Here is a 19,986-nt window from a genome sequence, read left to right as displayed (position 1 = left end):
GAGTAATCCTTCCCTGATCTCTGGGGTAATCGGCTGGAATTGGTTAGGTCATCTGGAAGTATCTTTTATAGTTGATTTAATGTATAATGCCAGAGCCAGTACTGTTAAGTGAGGGCAACGTGCTTGGAGTCCGTGGTAGACATAATAAAAGTTTAAATACATAAATACAATGAAATTATTGAGATAACCCATATGTAGCAGTATGTATGTCCACTTCCTTGCAGATTATTAGGGTCATCCTAGCCTAATATGTTTTTATAGATCAGTTCTGCTGTTAAATTGCCTCAGCACCAACCAGAATCACTAGCTGTTGCTAAATAATACTGCTGCATGAATAGTTTGTATGGAAACCTCAACAGAACAAAAGTCAGGCTGGGTTTAGGTTCTACTCAAACTCAATAATCTCAGTCCAGGGCCACAGATGTTTGCACAGCCTGAATTCCCTCTCTTTGTTAGCCACTACCTCCTCTCCAGGCCCCTCCATTTACCAACTCTTCTCACTGCAAGATTTTGGGGCACCACCAAGGAGGATCACTTGTATTGTTAGCCTTCATCAATACTCCAAAGTCTTCTGGAGAGAGGAGGAGCAGGAGATGTCCTCCCTCTCACATGCCGGGCAGGAGGCTCTAGGAGACAGTTCTACCCCCACTGGCCTGCATCCATGAATTTTTAGTGGTGGGGTTTCTTTACCAACTACATGTGGCATCTCCCCAATCACAAGGCATCAGTAAAGCCATTAGCCCTCTTGTTGTCCCTTTGTGGTGGACTCCTGAAGATCTGTGATGGTGGAACAGCTTAGCTCCACTTGAAGACATGAGGAACAGGGAACAGAAACATGGACATAATGTTTTGGGTGCAGTCTCTGGGTTGTGTGGGTGGCTGAGCTCTAAAGATAAAAGAGTCCCTTAGACCTTGGAATAGCTGTGAGGTCCCAGGGAGATGTGGAAGGGTTGCATGGAGATTTGGATTCTACACAAACCTGAACTTCTTTGTGAAAAGCAGGAATTGATTTGATACCACTCCCTGCAAAACAAACTCTATGGAATTTTGCTTGGACAACCCCTGTGAACTAAACACTCTGTCAAAGCCCTATTACACACATTACGGGGGGAAAAGACTCCCATTGGGCATAAAAATAACCCAGCAGCAGCAGCTCTGTGTTCTTAAATCAGCAGATTTCACAGAACTTTCTTTTCAGCCTTTACCTCCTCACTTGTAAAAGGATGTAGCTACAACAGATATGATAAAACAATCTACATTCTTCCCGCAGATAAACACTCTAATGCACTTTATCTTAGAGATGCTGTTAGCATGTATATAAGATAGACACAGTTATTGTTCCTTCAAGACTCTGTGTGACCTTTAACATCATTTTCCCCAAAAGTTAATTTCTGTGCTGAATGCAATATACTAAAACCCATACATTGGATCACTTGAAGAATTCAGATTAGGAATTATTGACAGCTGATAGAACAAAAGTGCAGAGATGAGGCAGATTTCCTCATCTGTCCATCTAAATGTTGGAATACATATTGATTAAAATATGACATGGTATAAAGCCCACCATAAATCTAAACTCTATTAGATTAACACAGGCATTTAATGAACATAAAATGACAACCTAAGAGAAAGCACTGAATGTCAGTCTTCTCTCAATTTGTAAAATTTTAACCAACCTAAATAAGCAAATTTTGAAATAAACAACTATAAGGGTATGATTTCTGATTGGCTCTAATATTTGTCAGTGCAAATTGAACCCTTAGATTTACACATGCATAATGAACTGTGCCTGCCAGTCTGAGTAATTGCACCTCAACCCAATTTATGTTTGCAATGACTTAATTACAGGTCATCAGCTCAGGTTTGCACCTCTAAATGAATCATAGGTGCAAAATTGTTTCAAAAAAGGGTGGCCACCCTTCTGAAAATGGGCCCAGTTGTATGTGTATATTATGCATACAGTGGTCAAACTCAGGAATTCCATTCTGTTTTGAAAGTCTCTAGCAGTTAAGGTATGTCTACACTTTGAGCTGGGGGTGCGATTCCCAGGTCAAGGAGACATACCCACGCTAGCTCTGATCGCGCTAGCCTGCTAAAGACAGGGTGTAGCTGCGGCAGTGAGAGTTGCAGGAGAGGCTAGCTGTCCTGAGAACATTCCTGTCTGAGACCCGGGGCAGCTAGACAATCCTGTTGCCATGGCTACACTCAATTTTTATCACACTAGTTCATTAGACCTGGTGTGGGTATGTCTCCTTGAACTGAGAATCACAACCCCAGCTTGAAGTGTAGACATATCCTTAGAGACATATTCCCTGTACCAAAAATGAGGTATATCACTAGAATCAGAATACTGTTAAAAATGCAATTAACTTTTCATTTACAGGCCCTTTGTACAGCATACAGGTGAAATGCCACCCCAGTGGGACGTTCACCCATTGCCTCTAGGCAAGGGCGCTCTCTTCTGGACAGCAGTCCTCGGGCTCTCAGCAACTCCAGGCTGTAACATAGATCTGCTGGAGTTGCTATTCAAGACAGTAAATCAGTACCAGCTTGAAGACTGTACAGAGCCTCCACCTGGAGAAGTAGTCTGTGCACTCTGAGTGTGGGCGTCAGTCTCCCTCCCATAAAACTTTACAGGGAATCCCAGAGCATCTCACCTACACCAGCACGGGAAATGCATACAATCTAAGGAACTGATACAACACACACACATTTGGATAGTAACGAGCAGATGACAGGCAGGCCACTAGGCATGGCTTTAATTAAACTAGGGGACAGGAATACCAAAAAAAGGAAACTGTAGGAAAAGGCTGGGTAAATAAATGTAATGTAAATAGACTAATAATATAAGCCCCCACCCACACTCACACACATACAATTTTCTCTTCCAACACTGGAGGGGTCTCCCTTATGCAAAGATTGGCTAGCTGTACATGCAGTGATAATTGCCCCAGTGTTCAGTGTATAAATCTTGGTTGGCTTGTAGGTGATAGGGTCTATTGCTATGGGTAAGGGACCCAACTGACTGAGTGGGAGATAGGGGCAAAAAGCAACAATAGGGTGGAGAGATCTCAGGAGTCACTTACTCAATGTCAATTATCTCTGATTTTCAGAGATGCTACATACCCTCAGTATCAAACGGAGCTGGGGGTGATTAGCAGCTCTGGAAATCAAGCCCCCATGTTTGTGTGTACACCTCTGGAGCCTGCTCAAACTATTGTCAGATGATATCCAGATCCACTCATGGTTTCCTTGTTCCTGCCTCAGTCAGGAGCAAGGAATCCTGGCATTTCTGAGGATGGAAGGATCAGGCAGTCCCTCTGCCTTAATAATAGCCTCTATTTTCTTGTTTCTGAGCTGGAAATTTCCCTGATGCTGTTGCTGGCAGGGGCCTAGGCATCCCTTGTCTCAGCAGCAGGGTCCATGTGGTAGTGTTATTTTGACTGCAGCTTGCAGAGATGAAAAAGGAGCTCTGGCTAAACCCTCAGTTCCCCTGGAGCTACTCTGGACAATTCCTCCTAACACCAGGGTGGCTTTCCCAGTCTTCCCCACTTCTTTTTCCTTCCAGCAGTCTTTAATGACCTTTTCCACTGACTACTTTTGGAAGAGTTGGGCTTTCATTGCTATTGCAATTGGAACCAAAAATCTGTGCTCAATCAGTTTTCCTCTAGGAGCCACTCTTGTAAGAGAGAATGTATTAACCCAAACACTCCCCGAGGCTCTCTGAAAGGAGAGACTGATCAGGAGCATCTACACTTGGAGCTAGAGTCCCAGCTCACGTAGACACACTCACACTAGCTAATGCACTAAAAAACAGTAGTGTAGCCACTGTAGCATGGGCAGCATCAAGAGGCGGCATGGGCTAGCCACCCCAGGTACAGACCCACAGGGTACAGGGAGGTTTGCACTAAGGGCAGCTAACCCATGCCACTGCTCACCAATGCACATAATACAGCAGCTACAATACTATTTTTAGCACACTAGCTCAATGAAAGCTAGCATGAGTATGTCTGTGGGATGGGAATCACCTCCCGAGCTCCAAGTGTAGATGTAGCCTGACAGAAGGGACAGACAAATGTTAAATCCCTATACAAATTACATAAAATTATTAGTATGTATTTTATGTTTAGGTTTTTAAAATATCTTAATTCTCTCTCTCTCTCTCTCCCCCCACTTTCCCCCTCTCCCGAAGTCCTAAGATATTAGACCTTAGATTCACATCTATGGGAAAGCTATTGTAGGTATTTTTATGGTTTCTAAAATGTATCCATTATAATCAACCTGTTTTCAAAACGCAGTCCAACTCAAGCTCAACTTTGTTTGAGGTGGTTGGGGTTTTTTAATGGAATCTCTTTCACTTATTATTTTTATTTCCATTCACCTCTGCACTTCTACTTCTGATCCCAGCCAGAACCATGAAGTGCCCAAAAGGTTGCTCCTGAGGTATTTCCAGCCTGACCACAGCACCAAATACCAGATATCTCATTAGAAAGCCTGTCCTCGTGAGATTTCCAGGTTAGTTCTGCAGACTCAAGTAGGTCAGATACTTCAGGTTAGATCTGGTGAAGCACCCAAACTTCAGGGTGTTTTTGTAAACCAAACCAGTATTTTTCCTTTATTTTATTTTGTGCTTAAAAGAGGCCAAGGATTAGGATTGAGTGAGTGTATAATTAGTATAAATGGAATCTGAATTGTTTCCTCACTCCAGAAACAGAACGCTTCTTGAGGTTAATTGAAAAAGCAAAGGAAAAGCACTTCAGCACAAGCTTGTTCTGAAGTACTGAGGTAACCTTCATACCATAGAAATATACAGAACTGATGCTTTTAGTTTGTTACCTATGATGGACTGCACTCCATCAAGGAAAAATTAAATTTAGACGAATGAAAAGAGTACTTATCTGGCTAACCTTTGTCTCCTCCTATACTGTATAGTCTGGGCTAGCTTCTGCTCTCAGTCACAGTCATGTAAATTTGGAGTAACTCCACTGAAGTTATCACAGGTGCGGGATGTAAATGGATTTACACTGCTGTAACTGAGAACTGAATCTATGTGCCCTGCCTCCCAACTGTCAGGCAATGTTTAGAAATGAAGAGATGTTGAATGGATTGTGTATTTTGGACAATACTTTTACATTCCTCTTCACTGCGCAGAATATCAGTTACTTTTTTCTACCAATTCACCCCCATCACTCGCCACCTCTCTCCCCCAAGCCTCTTCCTCCTTTTATAACACTACAATACAAAATGCATTGATTGACACCCAAGATTTAGCCCTGTCAAAAGTACAAGATATTTCTGTGGTGAGTCAACTATGTTCTTTACTAAGCAACACAACAAGAAGTAAGCAAAATATCTCACATACAATGATTTACTATAAATATACCACCTCCTTGAGTTAGGTACCTTCTATGCAAACTGACAGGGCAGACTTCATGTTAAGAAAATTAATGTGCTCTCTTTATAATTATTTTGATTGCATTGAATTAAAGTGGCAGCATACAACCTTGTTTGTGTGATAATGATAAATAGACACCTAAACTCTCATATAAAACATTCACGTAAACAGAGAGACGGACCCAAACCGAGGCTCTAGATCCCAACTGAATTGAACACAGGAGGAGTTAGGATCCAGATATGAACATTGTGATTCTGATCCATCTTTACTTTCTAATTATATATCTGCTATAAGTCAAGACAATGGGACTAATCCTCTGCAGGTGTAAAATGATGCAACTCCATTGACTTCAATACAGTAGTGTCAGTTTACACTGGCAGAGACACTGGAGACGTGCAAGGGAATGAGGGAAGGAAGGAGCCTCTCCCTCAGGCTGAGGAGCTATTTTGCAGCCACTACTCCAACCCTAAAACTAATCTGCACAGCAGTAAATCCTCCAGCCCCCATTAGGTGCTGTCCTACAGGAATCACCCACAGATGTGGGGGATGCACCCCTGATGCTCTCTCCTTGTCCTGCCTTTTATATGGCTGATTCTGCTGCCAGGGGACTTCCAAGTAGAGCAGGCTGAAATTGTGTGATTTTGCTACACGGCTGTGTAGATGCACCAATGAGGAATACAGACATTTCTGGCAGTATACCGGAAGCAGGACAACATTTCAGCACACATCAAATATTGCTGTATGTAATCCCATTTTGACAATACAAAAGCAACTGCACAATGTGTGTATGAGGGTTTACTGCTTTACATCTAGAAAGAATCTGAAACTAGTCGCACTAAGCAGAAGCAGAAAGGTTCATAGCAAAAGGGCAACAGAAGCGTGTTGTAAGCATTGATGCTGCAACTTCTGTCTCAAATGTGGTGCCACTTCACAGTGTCAGATGGTGGGTGAAAGACATCTTGGACCTTCACAAGCACAGATGAATAAAAATCCATTTCAACCCCTGGAAGTGGGAAATACTAGTGCAGGGAGTCACTGTACGGCATCAGTTGCTCTACAGCTCCAGAGCACACTAGGTGTCTGATAAAAATTAGATGAATTTGGAGCTCTATATTGTACTACACCAATACCTTTGAAATTTAAAAAAGGGACATAAGGAAATTCCAAAGCACATGGAGAATAAGCGTTTTTCCCTCCTGTGGCTACAATGAATGAGTGCACATAGGCATCTGCCATACAAAATGATACCCGCATAGAAATTCTAACTTGCACATCCATGTTTGCAGGAAAGGTTCTAAGTTTTCAACCTTGCTACTCCACTGCCAGCTCCAGCCCCCTTCCATGTACCAAACAAGTTTCTACCATATTCTACTGCCAGGTAGGTGACACTGGAGGCTCAGGTAACCTCGGCAACTTATACAACTATCTAACATTAGGGGGAGAGAAAAGTGAATCATACAAAGAACATATCCCTAACTCATTTATTTAACAAAAAAAAGAGAGAGGTAAGTTGGGCAAGATGTGTAGATGACCAGAAATTCTGATGAAAAAGGATTAGGTATTTGGCTATTTCTCCTCAAGCACCTTATTTTGCTGCTGTTGAAATCAGTGGCAAAACTCCCACAGATTCCAAGAAAAGCAGGACTAAACCCTAGCTTAGCAACAAGAACATAAATTTGAGGGAATTGCTGGGCATGAAAGGTAAGAAGGGAGAACAGAAAGAGGGCAGCAACGAATAAGTTGGTTCTAACATAAAAGGCTTAAAAATAGAGAGTGTGGCCTGTGGGAAAGCATGGCCTATTTGGAAGAGAGAGACAAGGATGACCTTGAAGAGAAGGTGTCATGAACTTAATTGGAGTTACTGTGAATTTACTGAGTAACTGAACACAATCTGACCAAAAGTTAAACAGGATAAAGAGACATGGACTGGGAGCAGAGGGGATTGAGTTCTTGAAGAGATTTAGCAAAAACAAAGATCTGGGAGCTTAGAGGCAAAGAGAGATTACAGCCTGAAGACTGAGAAATGTAGCTTTGGATACCCAGAAGAAGAGAATCTTAAAAGCAGGGGAAGAGAGAATGAAAGAGACTAAGCACACCAAGAGTGCTAATATAATACACTGGCCTAGTGGTGACCACCTCTCCCTCCAGTGGTTGGTCCCAGAATTGATACAACCTGCTACTTTATCACAGTTAAAGGAGCTTCCATTTACTTCAAGTGGTGTAGGCAAGTACTTTTGGTGCGGAAGATCCTGTGTTTGATCCACACTAATGGCCTTTGTCGCGTCTGGATGTACATACAGTCTTGGTAAATTGGTCTGTTAATGGTTAATTACACTAACTTTTTATAAAGGGAATTAAAAAATAATAAACATGCTGCATTAGAAACATAATTCCCCAATTCTAACTAGCATAGATTATAAAAATGCTAATATATTGATATTATATAAGAAAAATGATAAATGAATAATAATAAATTGTTTGACATCACTATGCTGCCTCTAACGTAAAAGCACAGTTCTTGCTGACGTGTTAAGTGTAACAAAACATTACATTGGATGCACACTTCTCCCCCTGGGGAGTGGATACTAGAGCAAACTACAGGTGACACAGGTAGGGTGACCAGATGTCCCGATTTATAGGGACAGTCCCGATTTTGGGGCCTTTTTCTTATATAGGCTCCTATTACCCCCCACCCCTGTCCCGATTTTTCACATTTGCTGTCTGGTCACCCTAGACACAGGTTAGCTACGTTGCTTAATGCACCACTGAAAGGTGCTCTGATACCACGAAGATGAGGGTGATGTAAGAACTTCTTAGTTAATGCCAGGGGAATGCTCCAAGCACTCACAGCAAGGAGGATACTACAGCAAGTATTTTTAAAAATACACATGAATATTGGAATAATAATGAAAATTATTTAAAACCAGACACTGTACTGTAAAATCCAGACAGACCAAATTCATCCCTGGTGTAATTCCAGGTTGAATCAGGTTCAGAAAATGTTAACTGTCTCATACCTTTAAAAGCACAGTTGTTTAAAGAGTGTCTGATGTATTCAGTCATGCTGTGAGGTAAAATTACTTTCTATTGTCTATTCATACTTTTGTAACACTGCTTTTTGTTTATGTTTTATGCGGTGTTGGGAGGAGAATGGACTAGAGGAGAAATTTAAACTACTGTAACTTGAAAGAAGCTGACATTAGTGGGATGTATCTAAGAAAGACTCAGTGTTGGAAAAATGATCCTCATAATGTGAAATATAATGTGAAAACTAAACTCTTTCACAGAGGAATTGTGGAATAGACTAAGTGCAGTATGAAAGACAAAGGAACATCCCAACAGAATGAGAGATGTTAAAAAGAATACTCTACACTTTGTAACAGTCACAAAGTTCTCTCTATGCAAATCCTTTGGATCACACAGATTTCTCATCCAGAGAGTTAACATATTTGATGATCACACTAATGTTTCTTCTCAGTGAAAAAGTGGGCTGGTCTACTTACCAATTCACAAGTATGCACATACAGCATGCCAATGAAATCACCTGTAAACCTGCAGTAGCCAGGTGACAGGGGCAGTGCTATATGTAACGGGAGCCTAGAGTATTAGGCTGTCTCCAAAAGTAATTCCATGCTGGGAGAGTAAGAGCAAGTCATCTGACAGCAGATAAGGAAAGGCTGATGTCAAAGCACCAAAAAGGAAATGTCATCCTGGAACCACAGTAGGGAGGAGGGAAAGGGACGTTAAATGATGTCAAGAGGTCACAGGGTGTTTTCTTTGTTATCTTAGTAGAGAAGGTGGACATTTGTCAAGAACAAAACTATTCTTCACTCTTCCTCTTCATAAATAACTCAGCTAGGGGAAGAAAACCTTCCCGCAATTAAACTCTTGTGCATGTGCAGTTTCTAAAGCAGTTCATTTCTCAGAACTCCATAACCAGAGATTTTGTTTCTCCTCTTCCAAAAAGCTTAAATTACAGCCCAGAATGTTTTGCAAATCACTGTACTACAGCCAACAGGCCAAATTCATCCCTGCTGTAATTCTAGTGCAGCCTTGGTAGTCACACCCAGGATGAATTTGGCCCAGCATGTACAGGTACCGCAATATGTAAACTTCCAGTTTTCAGACTTTTTTTTTTAAAAACTTGGTTCTTCCTCTTGTTTGCAGGTTCTGGGCTCCCTCTTGTGGTCATCTACAGATTTCCAGCTATTAACCAAAACCATCTAAAAAGAGTTACAGTATTAAGCTATAATAAGCACCCACTGTGAAAATGCCAGGCCAGTCTCAGATCCACACAGATGTCTTGAATAAAGCTGTCCTTTGTTCCCATATCTCACTCTCTCATTCCTCAATAGTTCCCTTCAATGCCGTCAAAAACTTAAGTAAAGGAAATTTACACTCCAAGTCCACAATGACACCAATGAAATGGTAAGATTGGGCATAAGGGCAGCTCCTGGCTAGCGATGCTGGCCATTACCAGAGGGGCAGGGAGGGCACAGGACCACAGCAGTGCGTTAAGGATATTCTCTCTGTGTGCCTGGGAGCCCTGTGAGGCACAATGCCTCCCAGAGCTCCCACTGGGCTAGTGCAACTCTGCACCCCTCAAAAGGCAGACCAGTGCCTTAGTCACATGAGTATGCCTGAAATGAACAACCGGCCCAGAATTATACCTGCCTGAACAGGAAGCTTGAAAAGTCTCAGAATTTCCCAAAGGTTGAGTCACACACACAAATTCCTTCCTCAGGCTTTTTTCTTCCTTTAGAGAAAAACAAAACATACTGAAATCACTTATTATTAGTAGTTTAATCAGTGATGTAATACGCGCTCAACTTTAAGTAAATCTGGAGAATAGTGAGGCTCAGCAACTGCCTATGTAGGACCCCGTCTCTGTAGTCCTTCTCCATTCTAGTCAAGGTTGCTTCTTCGCCTTTGCCCATATCACCGGCAGCTGGGGTCACACTAAAAATCATGACATGTCTGAGATAGTTTTGCCATTGTGAGAAATTCCTCAGCAGTCTGGGGAGAAGGCAGGTATTCTCAGAAGCCTGGCATTCCCCTTCCCTGGCCACTGGGTCATCGCTTCCATTCCACCGAAGTCTTTATGACCGGTTTGGCATTTGAAAGATTTTCTGCCAAAGACCCAGATACTTCCAAGTCTTCGACACGTTTAACTCTATACATAGCAAGTGGCCCATTGAGAACACAGGAAGTAAAGTTAAGCACGCACGTAAGTTTTTATAGGCTCACGGCCTAAGTTTGCAGGACTCTGAATATATTTCTGATTCAGGCCAATGGAGCTCAAATGCATATTGCTGCTATTATGAACAAGTAAATCACACAGCCTTTCCTAGTGCCTCTAACTGATTTTTATTTTTCATATTGAATTAGGAAACTTTCTTTGGCAGGGCCTTTCTTTAATTGTTTATACATGATTTCCACTTACAAGATTTCACATCAGCATTTACTGAAATGGGATGGCATGGCGTCCTATTGGTACTAATGCTCCAATCAGGAGGTCAGCAACCCACAGCTTGAAAGCTCTATCTGACCCTTTGCACAAATCCTTGTGGTTCAACAGTTAGGTAGCTCTCCTAGCCTTGACCTTTGGCCATAATACATGCAGGTCAGCAGCTCAGCCACTGGGTAGGTGAAAAAAAAATGTAAGGGTACATCTATACTACCCGCCGGATTGGCAGGCAGCGATCGATCCAGCAGGGATCGATTTATCATGTCTAGTCTAGACGCGATAAATCAACCCCCGAGCCCTCTCCCATCGACTCCTGTACTCCACCACCACGAGAGGCGCAAGCAGAGTCGACGAGGGAGGTGCAGCAGTCGATTCACCACAGTGAAGACACCACAGTAAGTCAATCTAAGTACGTCGACTTCAGCTATGTTATTCACGTAGCTGAAGCTGCATAACTTAGATTAATCTTCCTCCCTCTCTGCCCCCCCCCCCAGTGTAGACCAGGGCTAAGTCTAATAGTCTGGTTAGAGCTTTTTCTTAGCCTAGTTTCTAGACTAGACGCGATTAATCAATCCCCGCTGGATCGATCGCTTCCCACCGATCCGGCGGGTAGTGTAGACATACCCTTAGAGAGAGAAGAGAGAACCTGGTGGGAGATGTTGCAGTGATAGTCTTATAGATGAATTCAACTGTATTTGCTTTTATATATGCTGGCCCATTAATTTATTGTGAGGCAAGTACTGTCCCTGTGGTCACAGGGGATCCCATTTTTTAAGTTGGCAAGACATAGATGTTTGCTGGATGCCTCATACTATGCATTAAACTGTCAACAAAACAGGATATCTCCCATGATAAGAAGATAGGGAAAACAGCAGACACCCCTCAACGATGCAACAATCGGGCATGTGGAAATAAGTTCAACTCATGAAGAAGTATTTCATTGAGGTAGCTTATATTTTTGAACTCGGACCAATATAATTTCATTCCATTCCAATGGAGAAATTGATGCAAAGTTAATGTTTTCAAGAGGGAAACTTATGAGGAAGGGTGACACCCTTGGGTTTGATAAGTGTCTCTGTCACCTGAGCAAGATTTTGCTCTAGACTTCTGACTATTGAGGGAATGCCTAGAACCAGGCTGAGTTCCTTTTCCCAAAGGCTACTGCAGCCTGGTTTTGTGCTTGGTCTTGTGAGGTGAAATGATTTGAGACACATCTGGAACCCTGAAGATTGTTGCTGGCTCTTGAGGATAAAAAGATGTAGTGCAGGACAAGACCATGGTCAAGAATCAAGTGACAGAAGATCAGAATGTGAAGCAAATACAAGGCCCAAATTTTAAACAATTAACAGGATGTCCAAATTCTATAGTTGGACATTCAAACTGACAATTAGGCACTTAAAACAGATATTTATGTTTCTTGGGGGATCTGAGCAACCAAATGTAGGATTCAGATGACCCATGGGGTTGAAAATTGGGCTCCCCTTATGAAGAAATAGATCAGCTATCTAACCTAATAAAAATGTAAGACTGGAACTAGTTCCCCTAATCTCCATGCAGCAGCATGTGTCTGCACCCAAGGTTGTGGGTTATATATACCAGAGATGGGCATACACCAAATCCCAGGATCAGGTGTTGCATTCCTTATAATGTGCAGAATTGATTCTGGATCTACAGACCTCCACCTTCCAAGGAAGTTGGGTTCTGGACCTCAACATTGCAGCTTAGGTCCAGCTCTAGTAGATACCCATATCTGTGACATGAACATCTCCCCCTTCCCCACTTGATTAAGAGCAGAGAAAGTACAGATTAATCCATACTGTTCCATTGTACCTGTAAGATTAATGTGTACATTGCATTAGACCAATCACATTCACATAAAGGAATATTGTTGTTGTCCTTGAAACTGGCATCTGCACTTGCTTTGCCCAATCAGTGTCTGAGTCAGAAACCCCAGGTAAAAAAAAATGTTAACAGTGTTCTAAAAAAGTGTCGACAAAGCATTATGACAAGATAAGTGATGTGGCCTGGAAAGGGTTCAACCCTGAAAAACAAACTTCGTTGAACTGTGCCATGCAGTCACAAAAGCTCTTGCCTCTGTTGTGCATGAGTAAGCTAAGGGGCTGACTCTGTGTATGGCATAGGTGAGGGTAACAATAAATGTGTTTGCACTTCTGTAAGTAATTAGGTTTGAGGTCTGAGCTGATGGATAACAGCAAGGTGAAGAACCTGGAAATACTAGTCTCAGACTCCACTCAGAGACTGAAGTCTAAACAGTATGCTAGTGTTCCTGAAAGTCAACCTCTGTGAATCCTCTGTAAGGTAAATACTGTACATAACTTTTCTTTTTGTGCAGCATATAACAATTCACTCATATAAACCACTTAAGGGTCAGAAGAGAAGCTACATCTTCATATTCCATGTCTGACAAAGCTAGAGCACGATATCAGAGGTGATGAATAGAGAGTTTTGTCTGTAGTATCAGGAGTAGATACTGTGAGTGCCAAACGGCTGCAGCTTGTAAAGCCTTTGCAGACAATTATCCCAGACTTCTGCTGAATAGGGCTCTGAGTTGGTGACCACTTGAAAATTCAAACAGAACATTTTAAATTTGAAAATGTTGCATAGTCTTAGCATCTTTTTCTTGCTAGTTTCCCTAACATCTTAACTCTTCTTTTGATCTATGTGGCACTCAATACTTCCAGGTTTTGTAAGACTGAATATTTCTAAAATTCTGCAGTTCTGACGGATTACACAGTTCTAAAACAGCATACACTAAGACACCACAGCAAAACAAAGCCATGCCAATCCTGGAAGGTACTGAGCGCCTCCACCACCCAACTTTAGTAGGACAGGAGGCACTAACCACCACTTATCAGTACATCTATCATATTATATCTTTTGCAGCTGTTGAAAAACAATATTGGTGCTTTCAGAGCAGTTTCATCACAGATTAAAAAACCTAAAACAACATCAGCAAACAAAAATAACCATATGCCTACTTGACCTAGGATACATAAACCTGTTGTTCAGAACAGAGATGGGATTACAGCATTACTTTTTAGTAAGTTGCTTTTCATATGGGAATTTCTTTTCATAGTAAAGATCTGTATTTAATGGCATCAACATAAAAAACACCCCTATTTTTAGTTCCGTGATCATGGACATATAGATTTTTATAGTGTCTGCAAGCCTACATTAATGTTAATTTCACCATTCTCCTTTGTATTTTGTTAATGTCACAATCTGCTGTAAAACCTTGCCAAGTTTCTTAACTGTCATGTTAATTCCAAAACCTATTCTGCACACTTTGACATTTCAGGACAGAACATGGCAGTGAAAAAAGATTAAAAACAGCTTATAAGTATTATAAAATCTAGAACTTTACAGATGGTGGAATTATATCTGCTGAATAGAAATGCAGCAACTTGGAACACAATAATATTAGAATAGCCTATTGATTTCTAAGGTAAATATTTTTCAGAGGTACCATAAAATATCTAAATAGCGGGGAAACACTTCAAAAATGTAAGAAAGTTATTTTATTTTAAACATCACACTGGATGTGTATATTGTATCTGTGCTAGTATTACGTTTCAAAGGTTTTCTATACCATATAAATAAAGGGCATAATAAGATCTTGATTTTATGGTCAGTTCAAAGTTCACACAAATTATTTCACACAGGGGATTTGTCTGAGGGTTTTTGTGTTAAAGAACTGCATTAATGTACTTTAGATATTAAATGACAATGCCACATGGTAAGAAATTTGCACGAATGAACAGGAAATTAGACACTGTTTTTTTAACTGATTGCTAAAGAATGTACACTGTTTAAATGCATACTATCCATTTCAAAGGGAAGCATTTGCTGATTCCAGGAAGTTTAAAATCGGCTAATCAGAAAGTAATACAAAGTTAGAGTTGAATATGCCTTTTTTTTTTTAAAGGAAACTGTTTCTTTAAAAAAAAATCCTTTCCCCTTTTCTTTAAGGAGTGCTTATTATTTCCATCATCCTTGTTGAGTTGTTGATGAATAGCTCACATCGTTTGCCAAACTCCACCCTCTGTCTTTTTTCTAAACCCTTTACTCATTATTTGCTCAGTCTTTTTCCCACAGCCTAGACAGCCTGTCAAGGCAGCTTAAATAAAACACTGTATTAACATTAGGAAATGGCATTCAGTTCCCAATTGATCTCCTAATACTTTATGTTGAAATGATAATTGGTACAGTCTTCATTGAAAAAAAAAGAGAGAAAAACTACTTTTCAGTCACCACAAGGTATTATCTTAGCTGATGTATTCAGAACCAAACAGATACATTTTTAAAATCTCCCCCATCTGCTGGAGACTACAGTCCACAATTCTTTTCAGCTGACATAATCCACATTGATTCGTTCAGCAGATAAAATTCAGGCCACTTCTGCCCTTTATAGGAGCAACATAATACCAGTCTTTATTCAGTAACAATGTAACATAATGGGATCGGAATGTGCAAAATGACTGTTCTTAAATTACTGTGACACACAAGGGTCCAACACAAGCTGTGGTTTAATGTAAAAAATCATTAGGCACAGATTACTAAAGTGGTCCTGCATTAACAAGGTCATACCAAGACTATTTATGATATTTTTCCGGGGGGTGGGGGGGACGCCCTGTTTGCTAATATCTTGATTATGAATGTGTTTTTAAGAGGAAAAAATCTGCTGTTTTTACACGAAGAAAATACTGTTTATTCAATAATGAGTGCAACAGTTAAAAATCCCATAAAGACCTTTTCCAAAGAACTAAATTAATCTATTAGACACTGAAGCACACTCACAACAAAATCTAAATACCAAAAAGATTGTTAAGAGAGTTGCCAGAAATGAATATTTGGGTACACTCTATACCAAACACATTTAAAGGACCTGCAAAGATTACACTTCTCTTTTGATCTAACTACAGACCACTAGAAGAAATCTAGCAAGTTGTTGCAACACAGTTCAGGGGTTTTGCCTCTATGTATATCATCTCTATTTAACAATCTTACCCTCATATACTTACAAATCAACGTATCAACAAGAGAAAGCGCCAGTGAAGGAAAGCAGTCAATTTCATCCCTACTAGACCCGTCTTTACGCAGTAAGTGTTCTCTGACCATTTTGGAGCACAAAAATGTAAGAATCTCTTTGTACAATTGTTTCCTTCTATGATGAAAAGAGTGGTCTATTAGAAAATCTAAGGTTTAGGACATTTAACTTTTGATTAAAAAGTATTTCAGAACTATTATTACTTGCTTTAATAAAAGAACAAACAACCCTTTCTTGCCCCTACCAAAAATTATCTACCCATGTAGTCACTGGGCTTTGATGTTAAGGCAGATAATCTAACTACCTCACATTAGAGTTAATGGGTAGACTTTCTGGCACAGAGTTAGTCGCTTTTTGATGCACGGTTACTGGTGTCTTGCCCTAAAGCCATTGTAGCTCAGGCCCAGGGAGATCACCCCAATGTAAGGCTGATTCTGCAGTAGCAAAAAACCAACCGATGACCTTTTGTGACACTAGGGTGACCAGATGTCCCCATTTTATAGGGACAGTCCCGATATTTGGGGCTTTGTCTTATATAAGTGCCTATTACCCCCCACACACACACCCCGTACCAATTTTTCACCCTTGCTATCTGGTCACTCTACGTGACACACACTACTGCCAGCATAGCAGGGAAAAGGAAATGTGGTCAGAATGCCTTAGTGCCAATTATATCCTCAGTTGTGATTTTGGTCCTTTGAGCCTGTTTGCAGCTAGCATGAATTAGAGCAGCTTTTAGGCTTCTCTAACTCCATGCATGGAGAACAGCCCTGCACACAGCAGCAAAATGACTGGGAAAAAGCAAAAGCTTTAAGCCATCTTTGGACACGTACACTTCTGACCTACACACTGTGCACATCAAGTGCACCCCAGGATATGGCCCAATTGATTGCTGCATGTGTATAAAGTGGGTGGGCCAAATACTGCTCATTCTACTCTCACACGGCGACTGTGGGAGTAATGAGAGCAGCATTTGGCTGTATTTTACGACTCTTGCATCCAAAAACTACTAGAACTGGGTGAATTTTTAAATAGATTTGCTTCATCTATACTCACACTTTTTGTGCTCACTTCCCATGAACATTTGAGCAATCGGGTTTTCCTGGCATGACTGTTTGTAAAAAGTAAACTTCAAACATACAGGCGTATTCGTGGAAACTGAATCTTTAGATTCAGACATGTGAGTATTCTCTCCCAAATTGGTTTCACACACATCCAATGAATTAACAGAATTAACATCATGAAACGTAACTGACTAATCACAATTAACCAACACTGGAACTGGGTGGAGAAAGAAAATTTCATTTTGTGGAGGATTTTGAAATTTCAAAATTTGGTTTTGTTTCAGTTAGGAACAAAATAAAAAAAATTGAAATTATCTAGGGAAATGAAGACAGGTACTCTGGAGCCATCCTCCTGGGAGCCAGAGATTCCAGGATTTCAGATCCTCTGCAGCCCCCTTTGCAAGCTGATGTGAGGTGGTGAACTGCCAGGAAACTAGGCAGGTTTCCGTCTGATTCCTGCCTGGGTTCCCTTAGAATTTCCTTGATATCTAAATGCCTTTGCAAAATATTTAGATTTTGACAAACCGGCAAAGTCCTACAAAAATGTTTTGTAAGGAGTTTTCTGAGTAGTTCTAACCAACACATCTTGAATAGCGAATACCTGTAAAAAGTTGTTCACAGTCAACCCAAAGCATTAAATAAGCCACACACAAAAATTAGCTGGATACTTATGAATAATTTTGAATAATGTGTTATATAAGCAGCTCACTTTTGTCAGATAGTTACTAGGAAATGATTTTAAAAGATAGTGCAAATCAACTTCACGGTTCTAACCATCTTTGAAACTCACTACACTAAAACATTTGCATATTCTAGTGAACCTGAGATGTCAATCTGACTGCACAGATCCAATAACTGAAACATGTGGCCTTAAAACTTGCAATCAATATAAACCTTTTAGAGCCCAAGCTTCACAAAACTGTATCAAATATATATTTGATGAGAAGCGGGTTAATTGAATAATTGATTACTGAGTTGCAATTAAGTGCCTTTCAGATATCTTTGGGAAATAATGAGATATAATAGTGATAGATATTTATTAGTTTATCAGCTATCCCTGATTTATAGGTATAATTTGTTTTTTAATTTCCAAAGTCAATTTTTACATTTATATATTTTAATAATATAGTCCCCAGTGAAAATCAATATAGAGTGTATTTTCACCATAGGGCTATCAACAGCTACGCGAGAAATCTATACTTACCAATTCAGCCAGTTCCACTGCAATCTTCAATATTATAAATACCTTGTGTAAGATATATTTTGCTAAAACTTTCAAGCTTTGCCTTCTAATGGCACTCATATAGCATAAAATATTTGTTGTAAAAAAGGTTAACCAACTCTAATTGTGCTTACAAATCCTGAAATAGGTATTTTTAACTACAAAAATTTCACAAGATCTTTAGGAAAAATGGAATTAGCATTGTACATATGTTTCACCTTATGATTAATTTTTATCCAAATGGAAAATACGTTCATGGGAGTCACATTCGTATCAATTGCCAAGAGGAACATTAGGACACTTTTAAGTGGACTAAACACTTAATCTATAAGAATCTGATCCTCAAAGCTGTTTTCCACTAACTCCTCAAGACTACCATTATTATTATGTTTTATATACATTGCAGTAATGCCCAGAGCTCCCTGGAAAGCGCAGGGCCCTGTTGTGGAAATATACAAAAGGCCCTGCCCCAAACATCTTACAATCTAAGACAGGATAAGATTTGGTAAAATTGTCTAATTGCTCAACAGTTAGTAAGGAACCATTGAGATGAAATATAACCCTCTTTTACAGAAGTTTTGAAGTTAAGGGTACTCAACGCTTTGTGGCCTTAGTCCCGCGACACTATAATCACTCCCTGCTGCTGCTGACTGTCATTTGAATTACTGCTTAATAATCATCATCAACAAAAACTAACTTTTAGGGTCTGATCCTGCATTCATTCCAAATGACATCCGCTGACATCAGTGGCAACTCTGAAACACTCCATGGAATTAAGGCAGGTTCTAATTAATTTAGGAAAATATTTCAGCTATTTTTGATTGGTACTTCCAAGATGTGATGAGAATGATGAATAAAATAACTTCACATTTTCACTGAACAATCTGAATCTTTCTTTTGTGACTGCCACCTTATAATTCAGCGTTATGAATTAGTGTGGGGAGTTAGAGTGTACTGTGAGGCATGAAGCAGAAGGCTAAAAGGAAAAAAATCAAAATACTTTCTTTTAAGTTAAATATCTACTAACAATAGCCCTGGATATATTAAATGCCCATTTATATGATTCCTTATTGAGCAAATTCCCTCAATTACAACAATGTAAATCCAGAATAACTCCACTGACTTTCCTCATTTAAATTATTCTGCCTAGGAGCAGTAGACGTCTGTGTGGGACTCGGGGGTGTGTGTGTTTGGGGCCAGGTATTCACTAAAACCACACCCTGGCTCTCAGGCCGTACCCATAACAACACTTATTGGTTGAAATACATCACTGACTTTTTGGCCTTTTAATCCTCTGACCTATTGAAGTCTGAGCAGGCGCTTTAAGGTCAGTACTGTGAATTTACTTCAATGTAGCAGAGCAACATTTAGCCTGTAGAGAATGCTATTGTATAATATTGGCTATCAAAACAGAGCACTCAAATTCCATGGACACCTGGAATAACCTCCCTTATGCACTGCACTTTATTTTGTGTCAAGGGTGATGTACACTTTATGTTGGGTCTCACAGCAAAATGACAGGCATTGCTGTCCATTGACAAAGCCACATGACAGTTAGGTGTCACATACAGAGAGTGCAGATGTATTATCACTCTACCACTTAGACAGGAATGACATCCTTTGAATCTCAAGAGACAGTGTTTCAGACGAGCTAACATAAGTGTGCCAGTTGTACACTCAGCAATATTGACAGTCAACAATTCTGTGTACATCAATGGTGAAAGAATACTAAGACTTAAAGACAACTGATTTCAGTTTTTATAACTGAAA

General features: G+C 40.2%; 1 protein-coding gene across 36 annotated transcripts in view; it reads right to left on the bottom strand.

The window, feature by feature from the left end:
* The window catches only part of ZNF536 (zinc finger protein 536), a 417,537-nt gene that overhangs the window by 46,733 nt on the left and 350,818 nt on the right, over positions 1-19,986 (bottom strand). Inside the window, exon 11 of one of the 36 annotated variants that reach the window (XM_065567132.1) lies at positions 10,057-10,151. The exons of 33 other annotated variants lie outside the window; for them this stretch is intronic. In XM_065567132.1, the coding sequence (XP_065423204.1) occupies positions 10,093-10,151 (59 nt within the window). In that variant the 3' untranslated portion in view covers positions 10,057-10,092. Of the gene's footprint in view, positions 1-10,056; positions 10,152-19,986 lie in introns of those variants that run through there. 2 more of the 36 variants (XM_065567135.1, XM_042852209.2) reach the window with 2 other exon arrangements.

This window comes from Chrysemys picta, chromosome 14 (assembly GCF_011386835.1).
Source record: "Chrysemys picta bellii isolate R12L10 chromosome 14, ASM1138683v2, whole genome shotgun sequence".
NCBI classification, from domain to species: Eukaryota; Metazoa; Chordata; order Testudines; family Emydidae; genus Chrysemys; species Chrysemys picta.
Note: the sequence above shows the minus strand (reverse complement) of the source record. Positions and strands in the feature narration are given on the sequence as shown.